Below are 21,772 nucleotides of genomic sequence, written 5' to 3' on the forward strand. Positions count from 1 at the left end.
TCTCATCAAAGGTCTTCCTAAAATGAGAAAGTTGAGAATTCCTGAGAACAAACAGGAATAAAAGCAGTGATAGCTTAAACAAATAATCCGTTTTATTTCTTTAGAAAGGAAAAATGAACTATGATTTGGTTGGAGGAAGACTGGGGAAGAAATTCCAAAAGACATGGGGATTCCCTCAGTCCCTGCAAGAAGATTCATTTCAGAAATAATTCTTTCTCTAATCTCACTAAAGGAAGATAGCAGATTTTTTTCTTCCTTCTTCCTCTTCCTCTTTCTTTCACCTCAATGCAAACGTCGGACCAGGGCTCAGAAAACATTTATCTACACCACTGTTAAGAGATCCCATGACTACTTTTGAGAATTAATGTATCACTGTGAATCCCAGGGATGGGGAAGCCTGGTGGGCTGTGGCCTATGGGATCACACAGAGTCAGGCACGACTGAAGTGACTTAGCAACAGCAGTGAATGTAATCACTGTGAATTTTTTTAAAGCTGAACAACCATACCATGGGTTTCCCTGGTGGCTCAGACAGAAAAGAATCAGCCTACAATGCAGGAGACCTGGGTTTGATCCCTGAATCAGGAAGATCCCCTGGAGAAAGGCTTGCCTACCCACTCCAGTATTCCTGCCTGAAGTATTCCATGGTCAGAGGAGCCTGGCAGGCTATAGTCCATGGGGTTGCAAAGAGTTACACGTAACTGAGCAACTTGCACTTTCAAACAGACCACTTCAATGAAATAGAATTACTACAGAAAATGTTTAACATGTGAGATAATGTGGCTATCCAAAAACATTTATTCAGCAATTAGGTAAGACTGAGAAAAATTGCAATTTTTTCAATCTATTTATTCTGTTTCTTAAAAGAAAGAAATAATGTGGAAAATAAAGTAACATGCATAAACGATTTATTTCAATCACAGTGAGAAGTAAACAAAAAAGAATAAACATTTATACTGGGCTTCCCCTTATGGCCTCAAAATTACAAAAGTTATGGCAAATGTTGTATTGTTTAATTTTCACAATATTAACCAGGTGATCTTTTAAATGAGAAACTGAACTCCATAGAATTTAGTTTACTTGATAAGAGCTATTATGTAGAAACATAAGAATTATAATAAAATTCTGTGATCTCACACACACACACACACACAATTTTCTATGGCAGGAAGCACTAGAGTAGCCTTGATGGAGCAAAAAGGAATCTAGGATCTGAAAAATGAGACTTCAGTGAAAAGAGCCATAGTATTCCAGAAGGAACAAATCTGTTTAATGAGACATTGGTGTAGGTTATGTCATTTAATAATTAATAGATAAAATATTTATTATTGAGACAGTTATATGCTTTACACTTAGTTGAATTTATTTTTTCACAATGATCTTGTGTGTGGTACAATTTAATAAAAAGGTTATTTTAAGAAAATAAACATATCAGTTAAAATGTTATTCAAGTTTACACTTCTAATATGTAGAGACAGGGCTTGAACTTAGACACTCTGAACACAAAACTTTCATTCTTAGTACATATCATTTATGATACTTTTTCCTCAATTTCTTAATGAATATGGGCATCATGGATAAAGTGAGACACAGCTCAGCACTCACTCTTTCGTGAAGGACTCCTATAGTAGGTCTAATATTCAAACATTGTTGAAAAGCTTTCTGTCATTTTCTCAGTCAGTGGCAGAGTAAATAAGATTGTAAACTTTGGCAAAGGTATTACATCAATACTGCTCTTTCTTTATGGGGCATCCATCATTTTACCATGCAATATGGAAAATTAATAAAGATTTTCTAACACGTACGATATCGGGGAAAATATGACACAAGGGAAACTGTTCACCCTCCTAATGAATGAAGGATGTTCAAATGGAAAAAAAAAGAGGCAGCAAGGAAAACCGGTACGAATGTTGCAGAGAAGCACAGGTGTGTTAGATGCACCTACAGTAAGGGGCACTATAGAGGGGTGGGTGTGAGTGTAAGAAGACTCAATAGCTTGGTGAGCACACAGTCATGGGGGCATCACAGTTCATAGGATTGAAATATGGAACTACTTTCTGAGGAAAGGAACATGAAGAGAATTTATAAATGGGAAACCCATGGTTGGTGACATTGAGAAATAAGGCAGTGCGAGCCTCGTAGTCTAGGAAAACCCAAACACGATGAGGAGAAACACTCAGGGAGAGGGTTAAAATCCCAGGAGTTGAGAAGGAGGACTCAAAGGCATTATATACAGAATCCTGTTTTAACCCTATGACCCAATAGCCATTTTTAGGTTGATACCTTGAAGAAATCTTTTGCCAATTTCCACAATTTCCATTTTTAGGTTCATATCTTGAATAAACATTTTGAAAATTTCCATTCCCACAATTTCCAAGTTCTAATGGTAACTTCACGATATCTTCACATTTTTCACCACATATCTGCAGGATCCTTGAGAAGGCAATGGCAACCCACTCCAGTACTCTTGCCTGGAAAACCCCATGGACAGAGGAGCCTGGAAAGCTGCAGTCCATGGGATCGCTGAGCGTCGGACACAACTGAACGACTTCACATTCACTTTTCACTTTCACGCATTGGAGAAGGAAATGGCAACCCACTCCAGTGTTCTTGCCTGGAGAATCCCAGGTAAAGGGGAGCCTGGTAGGCTGCCGTCTGTGGGGTTGCACAGAGTCAGACACAACTGAAATGACTTAGCAACAACAGCATCCCCATGATCCAGGCACTTTTCTGTGACACATCTACCTCTTAGTAATGTCTCTCTGATGTGATAACTGGGGAGCCCAGGACATCAAAATCCTGAAAAGGATCCCCATGAACCAAAGCGTTGGAAACTGGATGCATCAGAGAGTTGGCAGCGGGATGCATCATAGGGTTGCCAACTGGATGCATATCCTACTTGTCTCTGATCCGGAGAAAGGACATTTGCACTCTTAGAAGAATTCAGGGTCACCGGATCTGTTGAAAAATATAGGCTTGGGTTAGGGTAATGATGTAGTTTTCTTATGACATTTTGAAAGGGCTCTTTAGAATGACCTGACTGGAAAAGTAATATGTTTGCATGTGTTGGGAGGGAAAACATGGGTTAAAGTGCCTCCTACCCATTTTCCCTCCATCAGAGAAGCTCTCCTAGACCCATTTGGGTAGCATTCCTCACCATTAAACACACGCAGTATCTCTCTCAGATCAGGAGCTCGAAACACTCTCCTCTGTTCCTTGGGGAAAGATTTTGGCTTCTTCAGAGCCACGGTTTCACTCCTAGGAAGACAAATTTGGTGCTCACAAATGTGATTTTTTCCGCCTCTAACCCACTGGCTTGCTATATGTTCACCCTGTTTATGGGCCTGAATTGTCTTTCCTGGAGACCTTGGGAAAGAAGAGAGTGGATGCCTCATCTTGGAGCAAGAAAGAACGTGTTCATGTCTACCTTCCCAGCTACCCTCTGAGTGACCTGGATGGTCTTAAAATGTCAGAAGGGGAGTTTTCTTCCTTCTATAATGAAATCATTAACCCACCACACTCCACCTCCTAGGGATCATATGAAATTATATGAAGCATGGATTCAATAAAACAAAACTTTGGTATCTAAAAACAATAATTTGTGGAACATTCCCTGCACAGATATGTGTTTCTAGGAAGGAGTCAGAAAGTGAGGTTGCCGAATCTGGCTCCTGGGTATTTGAGACATACCAGGTAGGAGAACACTCTCTAGAGCCCCAAGATCTTCAAAGACTGCTGTCCAATAGAGAGGCTCTCAGAATACCCTGAGATTTCATAATCACTAGAAATAATTACAAACCCTTGGAGAAAAAGACATTATGAATAATAAACAAAGTAGTCTGACTTTCCTGTGTTTGCAAAGATCTTGATGCTGCCATGTAGGTACAAATTCAGACACAATGATGTTACCTTCCTGTTCTGGATTCTAAAGTATGTGACCAAGATTGATCAATAGTTTGCTCCAGGGCCAAAATATCCCTTGAGATTCAAATTTGTTTTTGGAAACCTAAGCTGAAAAACATACTAGGACTTTGTCTCTTCTGGGAGCAGAAATTAAAATATAAAGGAGTTGTCTCCAATTCTAGGTGTTTGGTGGGAAAAGAAGACTCAACCTTTACATGACAAGTCAAGCACCTATTAAATATGGGATCCTGAGCTGCATATTGACACACAGTGTGAATTAAATTTATGAAGTCGTGGGGATCTGATACTGTAATGCCTTGTTCTTAATACTGGTACTGACCCAAACTCTGCAAATTCCCACAATCAGTATTCTTTAATATAGAATCCAGTCCATTATCAATGTTTATAAAACAATCTAGCTCTGATGTATGAACAGAAATTTAAAATAAGACTATCCTCCATTTTTCTGCCTTGAGCATTGGCTATCAGATAACTGTAAGGGATTTATTTTATTTTCACAGCATCAATGGACTATCTCTGGTTTCCCACACATACCTTTTCAGGATAACATTCACATCCTAGTGAGAAAAGAGAAAACATGAGTCAAAAAGTAATAAGTCTCCCCACTTCCCAAGCTTATTCACATCCCCATCAGCCATCGATTGTGGGAATAAAAATGGTCTCATGTGAGAGCCAAAAGTAGAGACAAGAGTGAAGCCAGTCATTCCAGAAGACACATGCGATGTTGTCAGATTTCCCAAAAGGTAAAAGGCTTTGACCCTTGTAGAAGCATGAGGGAGACTTCCAGTATCTGGAGATGAGACATATTTATGGGAAAAACAAAAAGCTTGTAAGTTTGGTGACCCGTGAGATGATTTGAATAATACAGAGTTCTTCCATTTATTCAACAAAAGTGCACAGTGATGTATTATTATTTGCCAAGCATTCAACCAGGCTTTGGAGAATCAAAGATGAATTCATAATCCTAATATTCCTCAAGCTATTTATACTGCACTTGTTGAGAGTACAAGCAAACAAATGTATGATTGTAGGTGGTTTTTTGGTCTCTCTCATCTCATTTGATACACTATAAGTGATCTCACACTCTCTTAAATCCAGCATACACACAAGTACAGTTGATTTCTAATGCCTTAGTATTACTCAGCTTTGTCTCTTAAATGCTTGTTAATATATTCGGTTAAACATAAGCCACAAGAATCAGTAACTTAGGATGTCTAATATGTAACTTACTATTCATCAACCAGACTGTCTCCTCTCTTGAACCCCATTTGTATACTGTTGCCAGTATGCATTCAGTCACCGTCCAAAAACTAGAGCCTTTGTCTGCACTGTAGTGTATACTGAGTCTGCTTAGTCCATGGCTTAACAGCTTTTAGCCATGGAATCTTAATCATCACATATATTATTAGTTTATTGGTTCGAATAGATATGCACTATTTTATCTGATCTCTTTTTCATGAAGCTTTATTTCCTTCATGTCAAGAGAACTTTCCCTTCCAGTGTAACCAAAAGTTCAGAGGCCTGCAGTGATTATTGAAAATAAGTTACTTTTAGTGTGAAGTAGATCATGGTAGGATAGGAAACACTGTATAATCACTAGAGCAACCACAGGGGGGAAAATTTTTTTTCAAATACAGTTAGAAAATAGGAAAGCTTCAAATTTTATACCAGGAATATTTGTTTAACACAAAAGAAGCTAGTTAGGAAGAAAGAGAAGAATGGAAACTACAAATAGAAAGCAAGTAGTGAAGTTTAAATACAGCTATATCAGTATCTGTATTAAAGCTATCATCTTAATACCCCAATTAAAAAGTTAGAGATTGTTGGATGGGATAACAAGGAAGAATTAGTGATTGTCATTTATAAGAAATGTATTAAAAAAAAAAAGAGATGTATTTTAGATTTAAAGATACAAATAGGCAAAAGTAAAAAGAGAAAAACTATAGATCATGCAAGCTCTAATGATTTCAAGTTTTTCTATTCTTATTAGAAAAAAATTGACTTTAAAACAATACAAATTATGAACTAATGAGAGGATAATTTTATAATGATAAGAGGTTTAGTACATCAAAAAGATAAACCAATTATATATGTGCATACACCTAACAATAGAGCTTTAAAATTCACCAAGCAAAATTAAAAGGAAAAATGCAGAATTTAACAATAGCAGTTGCAGATTTTAACTCACTCTCAATAAGGAGAGAGCAGTTTGCATGGAAACCACGCAATTATAGAAGACATGGACAATACAATCTACCAACTTGACCTGACATCTATAGGCCATTTCACCGAATGAATGGAGAATATATAATCTTTTCATATGTACATTTTTCTCGAAATACAATATCTGAGGCCATAAAGAATTATCAGTGAATTTAAAAGTTTGAAGGAATAAAATATATACTCTCTGATTACAATTGAATTAAATATGAAATCTACAGCAGAAGTAACATTCAAAAATCACCAAGTATTACTAATTAACAACACATCTTCAAATATCTACATTTTAACAAAAAGAAATTGCATAGGAAATAGGAATAAATATCTGAATAAAAACAAACACTGAATCAAAATGAATGGAAAGAAACTAACACCGCTGCTTATCTTATTAAAATGCTCTCAAATAAGTGATCTACTAGGAAAGAAACGTTATTAAAGAACAGTGCACACACACACGCACATATCACAGATGCACACGCAAAAGTGTGCAAACACACAGAGAAAACAATACAGGTGAGAGCAGAAATAAATGCATAAGAAAATTTACAAAATACACAAAATCAATGAAACAATGGTTTTGAAAAAAATGAACGTAATTGACAAAAATAACTAAAAGGAGTGTGGAAAAAATGAAAGAGCAAATCTGGAATACAAAAAGGGATTTGCTCTGAGTGTTATAGACATTAAAGGTACAATAAGCAATTTTTATAACTAACTTTATGTTTACAAACCAGACAACTTAGGATAGACAACTTCCTACAAAAATATACAATAAAGGACTAACAGGTTGCAAAAATCTAAATAATCTTAATACAAGTAAAAAAGAAAGAAAAAAATATGTATATTTTAAACTTTTCCAATAAGAAAAACCCAGAATGAAATGGCAATGCTGGTAAATTATGTTGCGTATTTAAAGATAAATAACAGTTCTTCATAAACTGTCTTCAAAAACAGAAAAAAGGTAGAGAATCTCAGCACATTGAGGGAAAAAAAAAAACTTCTTGGAATGTGAAGTGAATTTGACTGTGATAATCTGAATCATGAAAAGGTACTTGATAAATATTTAGCACTGAATCACAGAAAACAAGGGCTTATGGAAAATCACTGAATACAATAAATCTTCTCTAGACAGTGAAGTGTTTGCAATGAGCTTGACGACAATAAAAATAGAGCTTTCCCTTGTTTTTCCTACATTGAATAATTCACGTATCCTTACAACCTCTGAAACAGATGCAGAGAAGGTATATTGCAGAGTCAAAGCAGCCTCTGCGAGGGCATCAGAAGGATCACAGGAACATATTTCTCTCATGCCTCAGAGGCTGGGGTTCCTTTGCAGTCTTACCTGCAGCAGCTCCATTGTTGATCCCTGCAAACGGCGCTCCACCTCTGAGATGTGACTGCTCACCAACAGCTTCTCTTGGACCAGATCATTCTCAGATTCTGCCAGCTCTTTGAGAATAACTCCCAACTCATCCTTCAGTTTTCTCAGTTCCTTCGCCTCCTCACTGTCCAGGATTTGTCTTAGTTTTGTAAACTCTCCCTGGACACTTTGCATCTCAGTTTGTATTTGAGTCTTAGGGAATGAGAAAAAGACAGAGAGAGGTACTTGGACCAGTGGCCTGGGACTGGGAGCCAGAACAATAACTATTCTGCTTGGGAAGTTCCCACAAGGAGTGAAAGTCTCTCAGTCATGACTGACTCTTTGCAACCCCATGGACTGTATAGTCCGTGGAATTCTCTAGGCCAGAATACTGGAATTGATAGCCTTTCCCTTCTCCAGGGGATCTTCCCAAGCTAGGGATTGAACCCAGGTCTCCCGCATTGCAGGTGGATTCTTTACCAGCTGAGCTATAAGGGAAACCCAAGAATACTGGAGTGGGTAGCCTGTCCCTTCTCCAGGGGACCTTCCCAACCTGGAATTGAAACGAGGTCTCCTGCATTGCAGGCGGATTCTTCATCAGTTGAACTATCAGGGAAGCCCATGACGAAGTAAAATAGAAAGAAGAAAGCAATACCTGGGGTAGGTGACTTTTTTAATATACTTTCCTCTACACCATATTTCAAAATAATGGTCCCAAGTCTGCACTGTTGAGGACAACTCAAAGCCAAATGGGATCTCTGGGTGTGGGCAGCCTTCACACATCTGTCCAGGATGCTCATGCCTCCCTCCATTACTCCTGACACTCTCCCACCACCCTCTCCCCGAAAGTTGAACACTGACGACAGAACCAGGAGCCATTGTCAGATATCTCCCTGAGAAGACTAATAAACATGCTAAGAATGGAATATAAATTTCCCTAGCCATCCTCATCAGAGAGATCCTCTCTATATACACTCCCCCTCCAGTAGTTGTGTTTACTTGTGATATGGTCACTTTTTAATACCACACCGATTACGGGAAGGCTGAAGAAAGGATGAGCCAAATGACTGAATTGTCAAAGAAAAAGGCAGCTCCTTGTGACCAACCCAAGGTCCTGCATGGATACCTGTCTAACTTTCTCAGGAAGCGTCTCCTCATACCTTCCAAGTAGACATCTCTTCTCTGACTTTAATTTCCAACTCCTCAGCTTCCTGTTTTTTCCCGTTCAGCCTCTGCAGACATGATTGGAGCATTTTCTGTAAGAAAAGAATCACACCATTGTCAAGATATGGGCTTTCTCAGCATCACTATAGTGGATGAATAAGGCTGATTTTCAAAGAGAATAGACTTTACAAAAAATGTGACTAGAATCTGTGCCTTGGAAGAAGACCTTGATGTTGAATGTGTTCTTGAGACTCAAGATATAGGAGTCACCGCCCCCTCACCAAGAGAAGACTGGATCTCTTTGTTCTGGAAGATACTTGATTCTGTAAAGAAGAAAAACTTGCACCTCATTTCACCCAGCATCCTAGTTACCGATCATGTTCAAAAGGGTAATGAGAGCTTCTCTCGGCCCCAGATGTCCACGCACTAGCACAAGGTCCGTGAATGTCTACTTCTGCCTAAGAGTCCATTTGTTTGCTTATACTTGGGTGGAATGTACAGAAATTTTCTTCACATGTCAGAAGGTAGGCATACGAAGGAAAGAGATCACAGGCCTCAAGTCCCTGGTAGCCAGGTAATTAAAGCCCAATGCAAAGTAGAGATTTCCCTCAAGTACCATCCCCTGCTCTGTTTTTCCCTCCATTCTGGTCTCTTACCTGGTACTGTGGTGCAATCTCCTCCATGAGGAATGTGTTGTGACCTCGGTGCTCCTGAGATCGCTCGCAAAGCCAGCAAATGACCTTCCCATCCTGCTCACAGAAGAGCTGGAGCTTCTCTCCATGGTGAGCACAGAGATTTCTCTCTTGCTCCACCTCTGGGCTCACCTTAACCTCTCGGAGCCTCTGCACTATATTGGCCACATGCCTGTTAGGCCGCAGGTTCCCAGGCTCAAAACTAACTCTGCAGACAGGGCAGCTTTTCTTCCCCTCTTGGCCAATTATGGCTTCCTTGTTGTTTGCAGCGATACAGGCTTGACAGAAGGTGTGGCCACAGTCAAGGCTCTGGGGTTCCGTCAGAAGCTCCAGGCAAATGGGGCAGGTCACTTCCTCTTGTATGTTCATCAGGATTCCTGAAGCCATGGCAGTGGCTGACCTGCTCCTCACTGTCTAGATTTCTGACAGTTGTCTTGTTCACAGATCCTTGAATGATTGGAAAGGTTACAAGTGTAGAGTAAGACAAGTAGAAGCAAAATGACACTAGTGATCCAGAAATCAAGGATGACCCAAGAACAAATATGGAAGGATAAAAAAAAAATAAATGGATAAAAAATAAAAAAAAGAGCTTTCTGACCTGGTAAAACGATTCTTTTTAAATAATTCTAAACATTTTATTTCCAGTTCATGTCACATGACAAATTTCATCTCTCCTTATCTACGCATTCATATGTCTAGGAGCGGGATTATAGGATTATACAGTAACTCTATTTTATTTGTTTTATAAAACCTCCATAATTTTTTCCATAGTGGCTGCAAAGATTTACATTCCCACCAAGAGTCTAGAAGGATTCCTTTTCCTCTACACCCTCTCCAGCATTTACTATGGTAGCCTTTTAAATGATGGCCATTCTGACTAGAGTATGACTCTCTCATACTTGAGGTCACTCTCTCTTTACATGTTCTTTTATCACATAGACCCTTCTGATGACTGATTACACTGTAACTCTTATCACCATCTGTTGAATACTCACAATGATTTCCCTTATTATCATGCCATAATATATGACAATAAGCTTGTGTAGACAGTAAAAAAAATTCCTTTATCAGATGTGAAAATAAAGATAGTGACCTACAGAAATCATATATCATCAATACACAGAATGGGAATTCAGGGTCCTCCTTGACAGGTCTCCTAACCCACTGAGTTAGTCAAAGACAAACAGAGGTGACTTCATGGACCCAATTAAACCAAGGTACTGAGGGTGTAGAAGTAAGGAGACCTAGACCAGCGAAGAGGTCTTGGGTAGTCTCAAGTGTGTAAATATTGATTTCATTCTGGTCCAGAAATGTGCCAACCAAGGACATTGATAGGAGATTAATAACATGAAAGTATGAGGATGGTGAGGAGTGAGGTGGTGCAAATAGATTCAGAGGATCACATGCGTCAGATACACAAAAAAATAGAAACACAGAAGAAATTAATGTTGCTTTGAGAAAAAAATTCTCAAAATATTAGGCAAGATCATTCAACTAATTATCGTTGGCAAAACATTGTGTATTGTCAACTGGACTAATATCCATACATAGAAAATGGAAACAAAGGATTTGAACTACAAGAATGGGCTTACTATTCGCTTGGAAAGTAACAGCAGATTAATATTCAGTTATATATACATATCCCAGTCTTCCCTAGTGTCTCAGATAGTTAAGAATCTATGATCAATGTAGTAGACCCAGTTTCGATCCCTGGGTTGGGAAGATCCCCTGGAGAAGAGAATGGCAGCCCACTCCAGTATTCTTGCCTGAAGAATTCCATGGTCAGAGAAACGAGGCAGGTTACAGTTCAGGGGATGCAAAGAGTCAGACACAACTGAGCAACTAACTCTTGTGTGTATATATATATTTATATAAAGAGATAGAGAAAATATTACTAGACAGACATATGTGTTGTTCAGAAATCAAAGACTGGGGGAAACATGGAATTATCCCAAACTTCCAACTTAAAAACTTAAGGATTGAACTGAAAACTGAAGAAGATGAAGGAGACAATAAAAGACAAAGAGAAAAAGTGCATATTAGGTGAAGGAAATGATCTGTTTCTGCAAGATATATCCTCTTGTATGAGTTCTATGGGAAAGACCAGTGATCTCTTCAAGAAAATTAGAGATACCAAGGGAACATTACATGCAAAGATGAGCTCGATAAAGAACAGAAATGGTATGGATCTAACAGAAGCAGAAGATATTAAGAAGAGATGGCAAGAATACACAGAAGAAGTATACAAAAAGGATCTTCACGACCCGGATAATCACGATGGCTTGATTACTCATCTAGAGCCAGACATCCTGGAACGTGAACTCAAGTGGGCCTTAGAAAGCATCACTATGAACAAAGCTAGAAGACGTGGAATTCCAGTAGAGCTATTTGAAATCCTGAAAGATGATGCTGTGAAAGTGCTGCACTCAATATGCCAGCAAATTTGGATAACTCAGCAGTGGCCACAGGACTGGAAAAGGTCAGTTTTCTTTCCAATCCCAAAGAAAGGCAATGCCAAAGAATGCTCAAACTACTGCACAATTGTACTCATCTAGCATGCTAGTAAAGTAATGCTCAAAATTCTCCAAGCCAGGGTTCAGCAATACGTGAACCAACTTCCTGATGTTCAAGCTGGTTTTAGAAAAGGCAGAGGAACCAGAGATCAAAATGCCAACATCCGCTGGATCATGGAAAAAGTGAGAGACTTCCAGAAAAACATCTATTTCTGCTTTATTGACTATGCCAAAGCTTTTGAATGCGTGGATCACAATAAACTGTGGAAAATTCTGAAAGAGATGGGAACACCAGACCACCTGACCTGCCTCTTGAGAAACCTGTACGCAGGCCAGGAAGCAACAGTTAGAACTGGACATGGAATAACAGACTGGTTCCAAATAGGAAAAGGAGTACGTCAAGGCTGTATATTGTCACCCGGCTTATTTAACTTCTATGCAGAGTACATCATCAGAAACTCTGGACTGGAAGAAACACAAGCTGGAATCAAAATTGCCAGGAGAAATATCAATGACCTCAGATCTGCAGATGACACCACCCTTATGGCAGAAAGTGAAGAGGAACTAAAGAGCCCCTTGATGAAAGTAAAAGGGAAGAGTGAAAAAGTTGGCTTAAAGCTCAACATTCAGAGAACGAAGATCATGGCATCTGGTCCCATCACTTCATGGGAAATAGATGGGAAACAGTGGAAACAGTGTCAGACTTTATTCTTTTGGGCTCCAAAATCACTGCAGATGCTGACTGCAGCCATGAAATTAAAAGATGCCTAGTTCTTGGAAGAAAAGTTAGGACCAATCTAGATAGCATATTCAAAAGCAGAGACGTTACTTTGCCGACTAAGGTCCAACTAGTCAAGGCTATGGTTTTTCCAGTAATCATGTATGGATGTGAGAGTTGGACTGTGAAGAAGGCTGAGTGCCGAAGAACTGATGCTTTTGAACTGTGGTGTTGGAGAAGACTCTTGAGAGTCCCTTGGACTGCAAGGAGATCCAACCAGTCCATTCTGAAGGAGATCAAACCTGGGATTTTTTGGAAGGAATGATGCTAAAGCTGAAACTCCAGTACTTTGGCCATCTCATATGAAGAGTTTCTCATTGGAAAAGACTCTGATGCTGGGAGGGATTGGGGGCAGAAGGAGAATGAGGCGACCGAGGATGAGATGGCTGGATGGCATCACTGACCAGATGGACTCGAGTCCGAGTGAACTCCGGGAGTTGGTAATGGACAGGGAGGCGTGGCGTGCTGAGATTCATGGGATCGCAGAGTCGGACACGACTGAGCGAATGAACTGAACTGAATTGAATGTGGCTGTATACAAAAGACTGCTAGTCTTGTATTACAAGAAGCTGCAGTGACATTAAATATCACACTTCCCAAACTACGTAACATTTGGGGACCCATTTCTGAGAGTCAGGAGAAGCTATCAATGATTTCCCATCAGAGAAGAGCAAGGGCATGACAAGCTGTGCCTTGGGGTGTGAGATGTTGAATGGACCCAGTGTGGAATTGGGAAGATCAGGTCGGATGCAGGCACAGCTGCTCAGGGGAGAGATGGTGATAGCTTGAGGGACAAGATGATGAAGGAAATTCTGGGCAACAAGTGAGAGTGAGAGATGAGAGGAGGTAAAAGGACAGAACTGGGAGTTGTATTAGATATGTGGGAAAAAGCATTAATATCAGTCCTGGATATTTTCCTCCTATAAAGATCATATTGCCCTTTTTTTTCTAAGGTTTTTTTTTTTGTTTTTGTTCTTGTTGCTGTTTTTGTTGCATGCGCTTTGTGTTTCTGGCAAACCTATTAGATTAGAACAGTGGAAAGTCAGCAGCCTTTCATGACCACATTGTTGACAGCAAGACTAGCCTAATGTATGAAATGCATTTGGGCTAGAAAGACTTTGCATGGAATTTAAATGATGATTGACGAAGATACATCTCATTTTTCACAAGGGAATCGTGAGTCTTCTGTCAAATATGTCCATTCTAGGTCCCTAGAAGTTGTGCTCATGGTCATTTACAAAGAGTTCCGATCTTTACAGAACTAAACTTATCTCACCAGTGGTTGGTTCACATACATCCATCTAGTATGGTTCCTTACAAAGCTGAGATGGCAGGGATAATGTCCCTCCTGTAAGGAACATCTCTAAGAGCTCAACGAAAGCAGCTGTGCCCAATGCTATGTCTCCTGTAACTCCCAGCTAAGCTTAGCCCACCTGGCAGTTTATATCTCATGAGGTTGTATGGGTAGGATTGGTGATTCAGATTGGAAACCACTGCTTGTGGTCAGCTGGTGGGGGTATCGCAGAGGGGCAGCCCAGTGATGCTCATTCCTCAGCCTGGACTCACTGTGGCCCTGTGGCCATAGTCTAACCTCAGAGGGTCTATCAGAGGTTCCAGGCAAAGGGGACTATGAAGCAACAAACAAGAAAGGGAAGCTCTCAAATGATATTCCTGTCTTAATGGTTGCCAAAGTTTGATGACAAAAGAAAGATCTCCAGTGTGAGACAGCTAATGAGTCTCTGTTCACTCTGAACAAGGGGATGAAAGCTATACAGCCTGCACAGAGTTAAATTGGGACTTATTGAAACTCTCCAGCTGTGCCATGTTCATCCTACATGACGGATCCTGATGAAGATGAGGCTGAATCAAAAAGTCTACAAACTATAAATGCTGGAGAGGGTGTGGAGAAAAGGGAACCCTCTTACATGGTTGGTGGCAATGCAAACTTGTATAACCACTATGGATAACAGTGTGGAGATTCCTTAAAAAGCTGGAAATAGAACTGCCATACGACCCAGCAATCCCACTGCTGGGCATACACATCAGAGAAACCAGAATTGAAAGAAACAAATGTAGCCCAGATTTCATTGCAGCACTGTTTACAATAGCTAGGACATGGAAGCAACCTAGAAGTCCATTGGCAGATGAATGGAAAAGGAAGTTGTGATACAATTACACAATGGAATATTACTCAGGTATAAGAAACAATGCATTTCAGTCGGTTCTAATGAGGTGGAGGAAACTGGAGCCTAATCTACAGAGTAAAGTAAGTCAGAAAGAGAAACACCGATACAGTATATTAAGACATGTATATGGAATTTAGAAAGACAGTAATGACTCTATACATAAGACAGACATCCCTCTGGATGGGGTGGGGAGGCTGGTGGGAGCAGGGTTCAAAAGGGGGGAACACATGTGCATCCGTGGCTGATTTATATCGATGTATGGCTAAATCCACCACAAAATTGTAAAGTAATTAGCCTCCAATGATTATATATGTAGAAAAAAAAAAAGATGAGGCTGAAAGTGAACCAGAAATATAATCCAGCTAATGTTACAGATACTGAAAATATGCACTTTGCCCCTGGCTGCAAAAATCAAGTACCCCAGATCACTCTCTGATGAATAAAATCAGAGGTCAACATGATTCAAATCTATGACTAAAACTATTATTCAAGTCTGGTGAGGGGCCTCCAGTTATATCTCAGTGCATTCAAGATCCAACCAATGCTCAGCTGCATCAGGAACCTATCGAGAAGGGAGGATCAGAACATGCATTCAGACATGGGGAGGCAGATTTACTTTCTCTGCAGATATAAGAGCTAACATCAAAGCAGTGATCACCACAGACACAGAAGAAACTAGTGCTCACATATGAAGTATGATACCCCTCCACTACCTAAACAGTGACCCAATGTCTCCCCAATAAGCAGGAAGACAGATGTGGGAACATGGGTCACCTCTGCCTGATAAAAACTACAGGTGATTGCACCTTGCAGGTTGGTCATCTGACATTTGAGCTCATGAGAATACAAACGCACAGTATCTCAGATCAACAAAAAAGGACATAAAACTACAATAATTATGTAAAAGTCCAAACAGAAAATTTATAAGCAGAACTTTCTTCTGTGACTGCAGGAAGCTGTTTCTCTTAATGTGACAGAGCCACAAGTTCCTGATGTTGCATGGGAAACCATCATTTTTGAGAATCAAATTGGAAAGTGAAATTGTGCCTTGTTTTATGTGCCAGGCAGTTTTCTACTATTATATAGTGTAAACTACTCACAACACTTGCAAAATAAAACCTGAAGCAGTAAAGTAACAAATCTATTTGAAAATCAGGTAGTAATGACCGTGACAGGTTCACTGCGAATTCAGAAGCTGTTTCTAACATCTTCTGTGGCTGAGAGGGCAACAAGGAATGTGTAGCAGGAGTGATAACGTCCAAAGAAGATTTGGTCAACAGAGAAGAGGTCATGGTGAGAAGAAAGAAGACTTGACTTCTGTTTCTGTGCCTCGAGTAGAGTGGGTACAGCTGTACCCTTATAAGAAAGAGGAAGATAGATAAACACGTGGTTACTCTAACTTAACTTCCCTCATAAGTCTTATGACTGGTACAAGAATACTTCTCTAACATCTTTTGCTATCCTTAGTAACAATCAAGTAACAAGTCTTTAAAACTTAAAGTTAGATGACCCAGAGAGATGGTATGGGGAGGGAGGTGGGAGGGGTGTTCAGGGCTGGGAACACGTGTACACCCGTAGCGGATTCATGTTGATGTATGGCAAAACCAATACAGTACTGTAAAGTAAAATAAAGCCTAAAAGAAAAAAAAAACGTTAGATGTCACTGTTACTAGAAAGTAGATGCTTCCAGGTGGCACTTCTGGAAGTTTTTCCCAAGTGCTGTCCTTGCCCCAATCTCTCAGCTGAGCGGCTTCTGGGTGGCACATCCCACTGAAGGAGAGGCATGAATGGTTAGGGGATGTAAAGAAGCACAGCATTTCCCCGTGTCTGGACCAGAGAATTCATGAGAGGCTGCAGAACCCGCCAGATGTCACAGCATCTGATAGCTGAGTACAGGAAACCTAGGGAATGAGAAATGATCTATATGGCCATCCATGCAGAAATACTGTATTTCTACACTGATAGAAATGAAAATGTCAGGACTGGAAGACACTTCAGCCTTTGACCTGTTATTGAGGAAGGGGGCTTTTTAACTCAAGACCAAAGATTCTGGCTGTTCTCAGTATGTTCGATTCGTACTGTCACGCAAGTGTATGTTCCCCGGTTCTTTGGCTCTTCACAACAGAGATTTGGAGTGACGGACATTGAAGCCCCCTTGGCGTGCCACAGGTCTCAGGTCTTCGATAGACCATGTTATAGCTCTCAGGTCTTGAATGGACCATGTTATAGGTGTTAGACAAATCAGTGTTACAGCTCTATTTTATTTAGAAGATAGCAGGAAAATCCATCTTCGAGGCCTGACGGCATGTGGATCCAAAGACAGGAGGAGAAGACCACCCCATCGCATGGGAGAGAGAGAGAGCGAGCTAGCAGGCTTTGGCTCCTCGATTTACATGTTTCTCTCTCCCTGGGCCTGTCCTCTGTAAACTGGGCCACCCAGGAGTGTTGTTTGTTTCACCTGAGCTCCTCACTCCGGTCCTCGGACCTTCTTTTGTTCTGTATTCGCGGGCTTTTCCCTTCCTTGTCTTTTAGCCACCGCCATTTTGGACTCCTTTTCCCTATTCTACCTACCTGACAGTACTTAACACTACTTCTTGCCTGGAGAATCCCACGGACAGAAGAGCCTGGAGGGCTACAGTCCATGGGGTCACAGAGAGTCGGACACGACTCACTGACTAACACACAACACACAACAGTACTTACAGAGTTCAAAATGTCTGTGTGTAGATTCAGCTTACAGAAATAAACAGTCCCTCCAAGGAACAAAGCCTTTCTTTTCTTCCAACCACCCTTCTCGTAACACTTCCTCTCCCCAAGACTGATCTTCTGTCAGCAGTCTAATCAGGAAGCCTGCAAGCTGAACCTTTCCTTCATTTAGAACAGCTTGCAAACAACAAATAATACTCACCTAAGCAGATTCCGTTTTTTTCTTGTGTATCTTTCAAATTCTGCCCTCCACAAACCACTCAGTTATCCTCAGATATGAATGGAGAAGTTGTTGTTCCTTGGAGAAGAGGAAACGCCTCTCTTGGACAGGATTCACTCCCCTCACCAGGGGCTTGAAGGAAACTGAAAGTTAAATTCTAGTGGGTGGAGTTTGGCCAGGAAAGGATGGGAGAAACTATAACGCCAGAAAGAGGAAGCCAGATAGGGCCTCTGGAAATTAAGGAGGCTTTTGTGCCTGTGCTCCGTGAGTCAGTGAGTGCTTTTTATTCCTATTGGGAGGGTAACAGGCAAGAAGGCCAGGGGTCTCCAAAGGGAGGAAATACCCTGCAACTCTCAGACATTTTTATCTCTCTTAAGCGGCAGGGGGAAAGAAACTAGGGATATTTTTTCCTTATCTATACAAATTTAAAAGAAAATTTCTCTTAAAATTCTGTGTTGCCATAGTGACACCTGGTTTCACCTGAACTTAACAAATGCCTTTTTCTTATGGAAATGTTTATCTTAAGCTATGCTAATGTCCTATGCATTTACCCCAAACTCTGTCTTCAAGTCGGTTCCACCTTTTGGCTCAGAACCTTCTTGCTAAACCAGTATGTTATACTCAGATATTGTTCCTCTAATCTATGTAAATGAAAGTATTTGTATGGTGATCTGCCCTTCTTCAAGATTCAAGTTAATCATTTTATGGCCCAAGGTGAACCATTTGGTGCCAAGATTATCCCAAAATGCATCTTACGGGTGAGGGGCCTGGTGCCATTCTGAGTTTGAAGACATTCCTTTCTTTCATTAAAGACTGCTGGTGACCATATAACATCCAGCTGAAGACTAGCAGGGGGGTACTCTGTCTGCCCCCTTCTGATGCCTATGTCAGAAGCTTTCTCTATCTCCTTTCTACTTTAATAAAACTTTATTACACAAAAGCTCTGAGCGATCAAGCCTCGTCTCTGGCCCCGCATTGAATTCTTCTCCTCCGGGGGCCAAGAATCCTGGCGTTGTGATTCAACAACAACCTTTCATCTTGGGGGCTTGTCCGGGATCCTTCAGGACAAGGTAAGGATGCTTGGAGCTCTAGCTCTTTGTTCTCTTAGGGAACACGTTTTCTGCTGTGCTTTACTAACTCTACGGTGTGCTTGTGTGAATGAATGTCATGCGCTGCGTGAAGCAAGTAAGGAGCCTTGCTCTGCGGTTTCACGGTGATCTCCTATGACTTACGGCAGAAACCTGTCGGGGGTTTCTACTGACCTGCCAATGCAAAGAGGCACCCAGTGACTCCTTTGGGGACCGACTAGAAATGGGCAAAGCGTGTGGACCGAACTCTCCTTTCTCAGTCAAACTTTTCGGTCTCTTTGACCATTTCATAGCTCCTTGGGAATTAGAAGTACTAACCTAATCTATCGGATCATAGACTTTCAAGGGAGTTGTGATCCATACTGTTCCTGTGTACTGTGGCTTAGGTCCCAAACTTGGATTGGTAGTCAGAAAGTGCCTAGCCTTGCTAGGAATTGGAAGTTTAGATTCTAGATGGAGCTCTAGCCCCAAGAACATCTCTGAGGTTAAAGGTTACTCAGATTGGGACTGCAATGGGTTTCTTTTTCCTTTGGTAACGCTGACTCTTAGTGGACGAGAAGAGGCTCTCATACTGGTGTGATGGTGCTTGAAAAAGACACCTCAGCTTTATGTTCATATTGGTCTTATTGTCGTCAGGAATATACGCAGGGTCGTGCACATGGGCTCAGGTGACGAATGTTTCCTCCAGCGGTCTTAGCTTGGGAGGCATTCCGGAAGGTTACACTGATTGCAGCCCGGGTGGCATCAAGCAAGGTTAAAGGTGAAGAGCTGGACATCAGGTAGAGATGCTATCAGGTCTACCCCTGGAACATCCCCACCCCATCTCGGTGGTAGAACCGTGAGGGTCGAGATGGCGCCTGCGTCGGTAAGGGACAGACTAAGTCCTACCAGGAAGGAAAAGCTTTTGGTGTAAAGTCTGTCTACACCCCCGTCTAGAGCAGGGAGGGACGCCTCCGGTAGAAAAATGGCACTGGTCGCTTTTTTTCTCTTAGAGATGATGGGTGGTAACAATTTCAGCCTCACTCCTTTGAACTGTATCCTAAAAAACTGGGATAGATTTGATCCTCAGGGCTTAAAGAAGACACACCTGGTCTTCCTATGCGATACCGCATGGCCACGATATCCATTAGAGGACGGGGAACGGTGGCCGGTTGGAGGGTCTTTTAAGTATAATACTGTTTTACAATTAGACCGGTTCTGTAAGGTAGAAGGGAAAAGGGATCTTAGAAGATAGATTGCTCACTCAGTCGGCTCCAGATTCCGCCGTAAGCTCCAAAAATGGGCGTATGGACCAAATCAGTCTTTAGATACTCTGTTGCAACTGGCTCAGACAGTCTGTTATGGTAGGGAATATGAGGAAAAGAAAGAAAGGCAAAAAAAGACAAAGGAAAAGGCAGAAGTCTTTGCAATGACTATGAAAAACACTCTTGAACAGCCCGAGAAAAATGCCCAGAGGGACCCACATGAAAAGGGATGGGCTTGCTATTACTGTGGAAAAGAGGGGCACCACAAGGGGGATTACCCTCAGGCATCTAAGCCGCCCCTGGATCCATGTCCGGTCTGCAAAGGACCACACTGGAAGAGAGACTGCCCCCAGGCTGAGGTCTCCGGGGTCGGACTCTCAAGACAATCAGGACTGAAAGTGCACAGGGGTCCCCACGCAAGCTCCCGTCCTAATTACACCTGAGGAACCCTGGGTATTAATAATTGTGGGGGGCCAATCCGTTGATTTCCTTTTAGATACTGGGACAACTTACTCTGTGCTTACTGAAGCCCCTGGCCCACTTTCTTCCCGATCCGCTTCCGTAATGGGACTGTCTGGATGAGCCAAAAGGCGTTATTTCAGTTATTCTTTATCTTGCAGCTGGGAATCTGTGCTATTTTCACACGAGTTTCTGATTGTGCCAGAATCTCCCTCACCCCTTTTGGGGAGGGATATACTTAGCAAGGTCCATGCCTCTGTTTTTATGAATATGGAGCCCTCCCTTTCTCTCCCTTTTGTTGAACAAAGTTTAATCCTAGAGCATGGCTGATGGAAAATCTGTGGGTCGACCACAAAATGCTATTCCTGTAGTTGTCAAGCTCAAAGACCCGCACTTATTTCCACATAAGGAGCAGTATCCACTGAAACCTGAGATTAAGGAAGGGTTAAAACCCATCATTGAAAATTTAAAGGAACAGGGACTGTTAATTCCCTGTAACTGCCCTTGCAACACTCCTAGTTTGGGTATAAAAAATCAAATGGTAAAAGGAGACTAGTTCAAGATTTACATGCAATCAATGAGGCTGTAGTTCCTTTACACCCCTACACCCCGTGGTGCCTAATCCTTACACTCTATTGTCTGAAATTCCTGACCGAGCCAAATATTTCTCAGTAATTGATTTAAAATATGCCTTCTATTCAGTGCCTTTGGCGGAGGAATGTCAATTTCTATTTGCCTTTGAAGACCCTGTGCAGCCAGCTTCTCAGTTAACCTGGACAGTTTTGCCCCAGGGATTTCATGATAGTGGTCTCTTATTTGGACAAAGTTTGTCACGGGATCTACAAAACTTTAATAGCTCTGAAGCAGTGGTGTTACAATGTAGATGATATTTTGCTCTGTGCTGAGACAGAGGAAGCTTGTTCGTGAGCCTCAGAAGATTTCTTATACTTTATGGCAGGCTGTGGTTACAAGGCATCAAGAGAAAAGCTAAGCTTTGTCATCAATCAGTTAGATATCTGGACCTAATCATATCGGAAGGGACTAGGGCCATAGGCCCTGAGAGAATTAAACCTATACTAAATCATCCCCTACCTATGAGTTTGAGACAATTGAGAGGATTTTTGGGACTCACAGGTTACTGTCACATTTGGATTCCGGGTTATGGGGAACTTGCCCGGTCTTCATATAATATAAACTCACAGCTGAAACTTAGCAGGCC

General features: G+C 41.2%; 1 protein-coding gene across 2 annotated transcripts; it reads right to left on the minus strand.

The window, feature by feature from the left end:
- Positions 1-827: 827 nt before the first annotated feature.
- LOC114118416 (tripartite motif-containing protein 5-like) lies at positions 828-17,907 on the minus strand. 2 transcript variants are annotated; one of them, XM_027979443.3, is made up of 7 exons: positions 17,745-17,907; positions 9,324-9,806; positions 8,664-8,759; positions 7,486-7,716; positions 4,458-4,480; positions 3,157-3,257; positions 828-2,957 (listed from the first exon to the last, which is right to left on the minus strand). In XM_027979443.3, the coding sequence occupies exons 2-7, from the start codon at positions 9,744-9,746 to the stop codon at positions 2,791-2,793; spliced, it is 1,041 nt and encodes a 346-aa protein (XP_027835244.2). In that variant the 5' UTR covers positions 9,747-9,806; positions 17,745-17,907; the 3' UTR covers positions 828-2,790. The 2 variants fall into 2 exon arrangements, with proteins under 2 accessions (XP_027835244.2, XP_060255966.1); XM_060399983.1 differs by lacking the exons at positions 828-2,957; positions 3,157-3,257 and having other exon boundaries at positions 4,458-4,713.
- Between the last annotated feature and the right edge of the window lie 3,865 nt (positions 17,908-21,772).

Source organism: Ovis aries, chromosome 15, assembly GCF_016772045.2.
Source record: "Ovis aries strain OAR_USU_Benz2616 breed Rambouillet chromosome 15, ARS-UI_Ramb_v3.0, whole genome shotgun sequence".
NCBI lineage: Eukaryota > Metazoa > Chordata > Mammalia > Artiodactyla > Bovidae > Ovis > Ovis aries.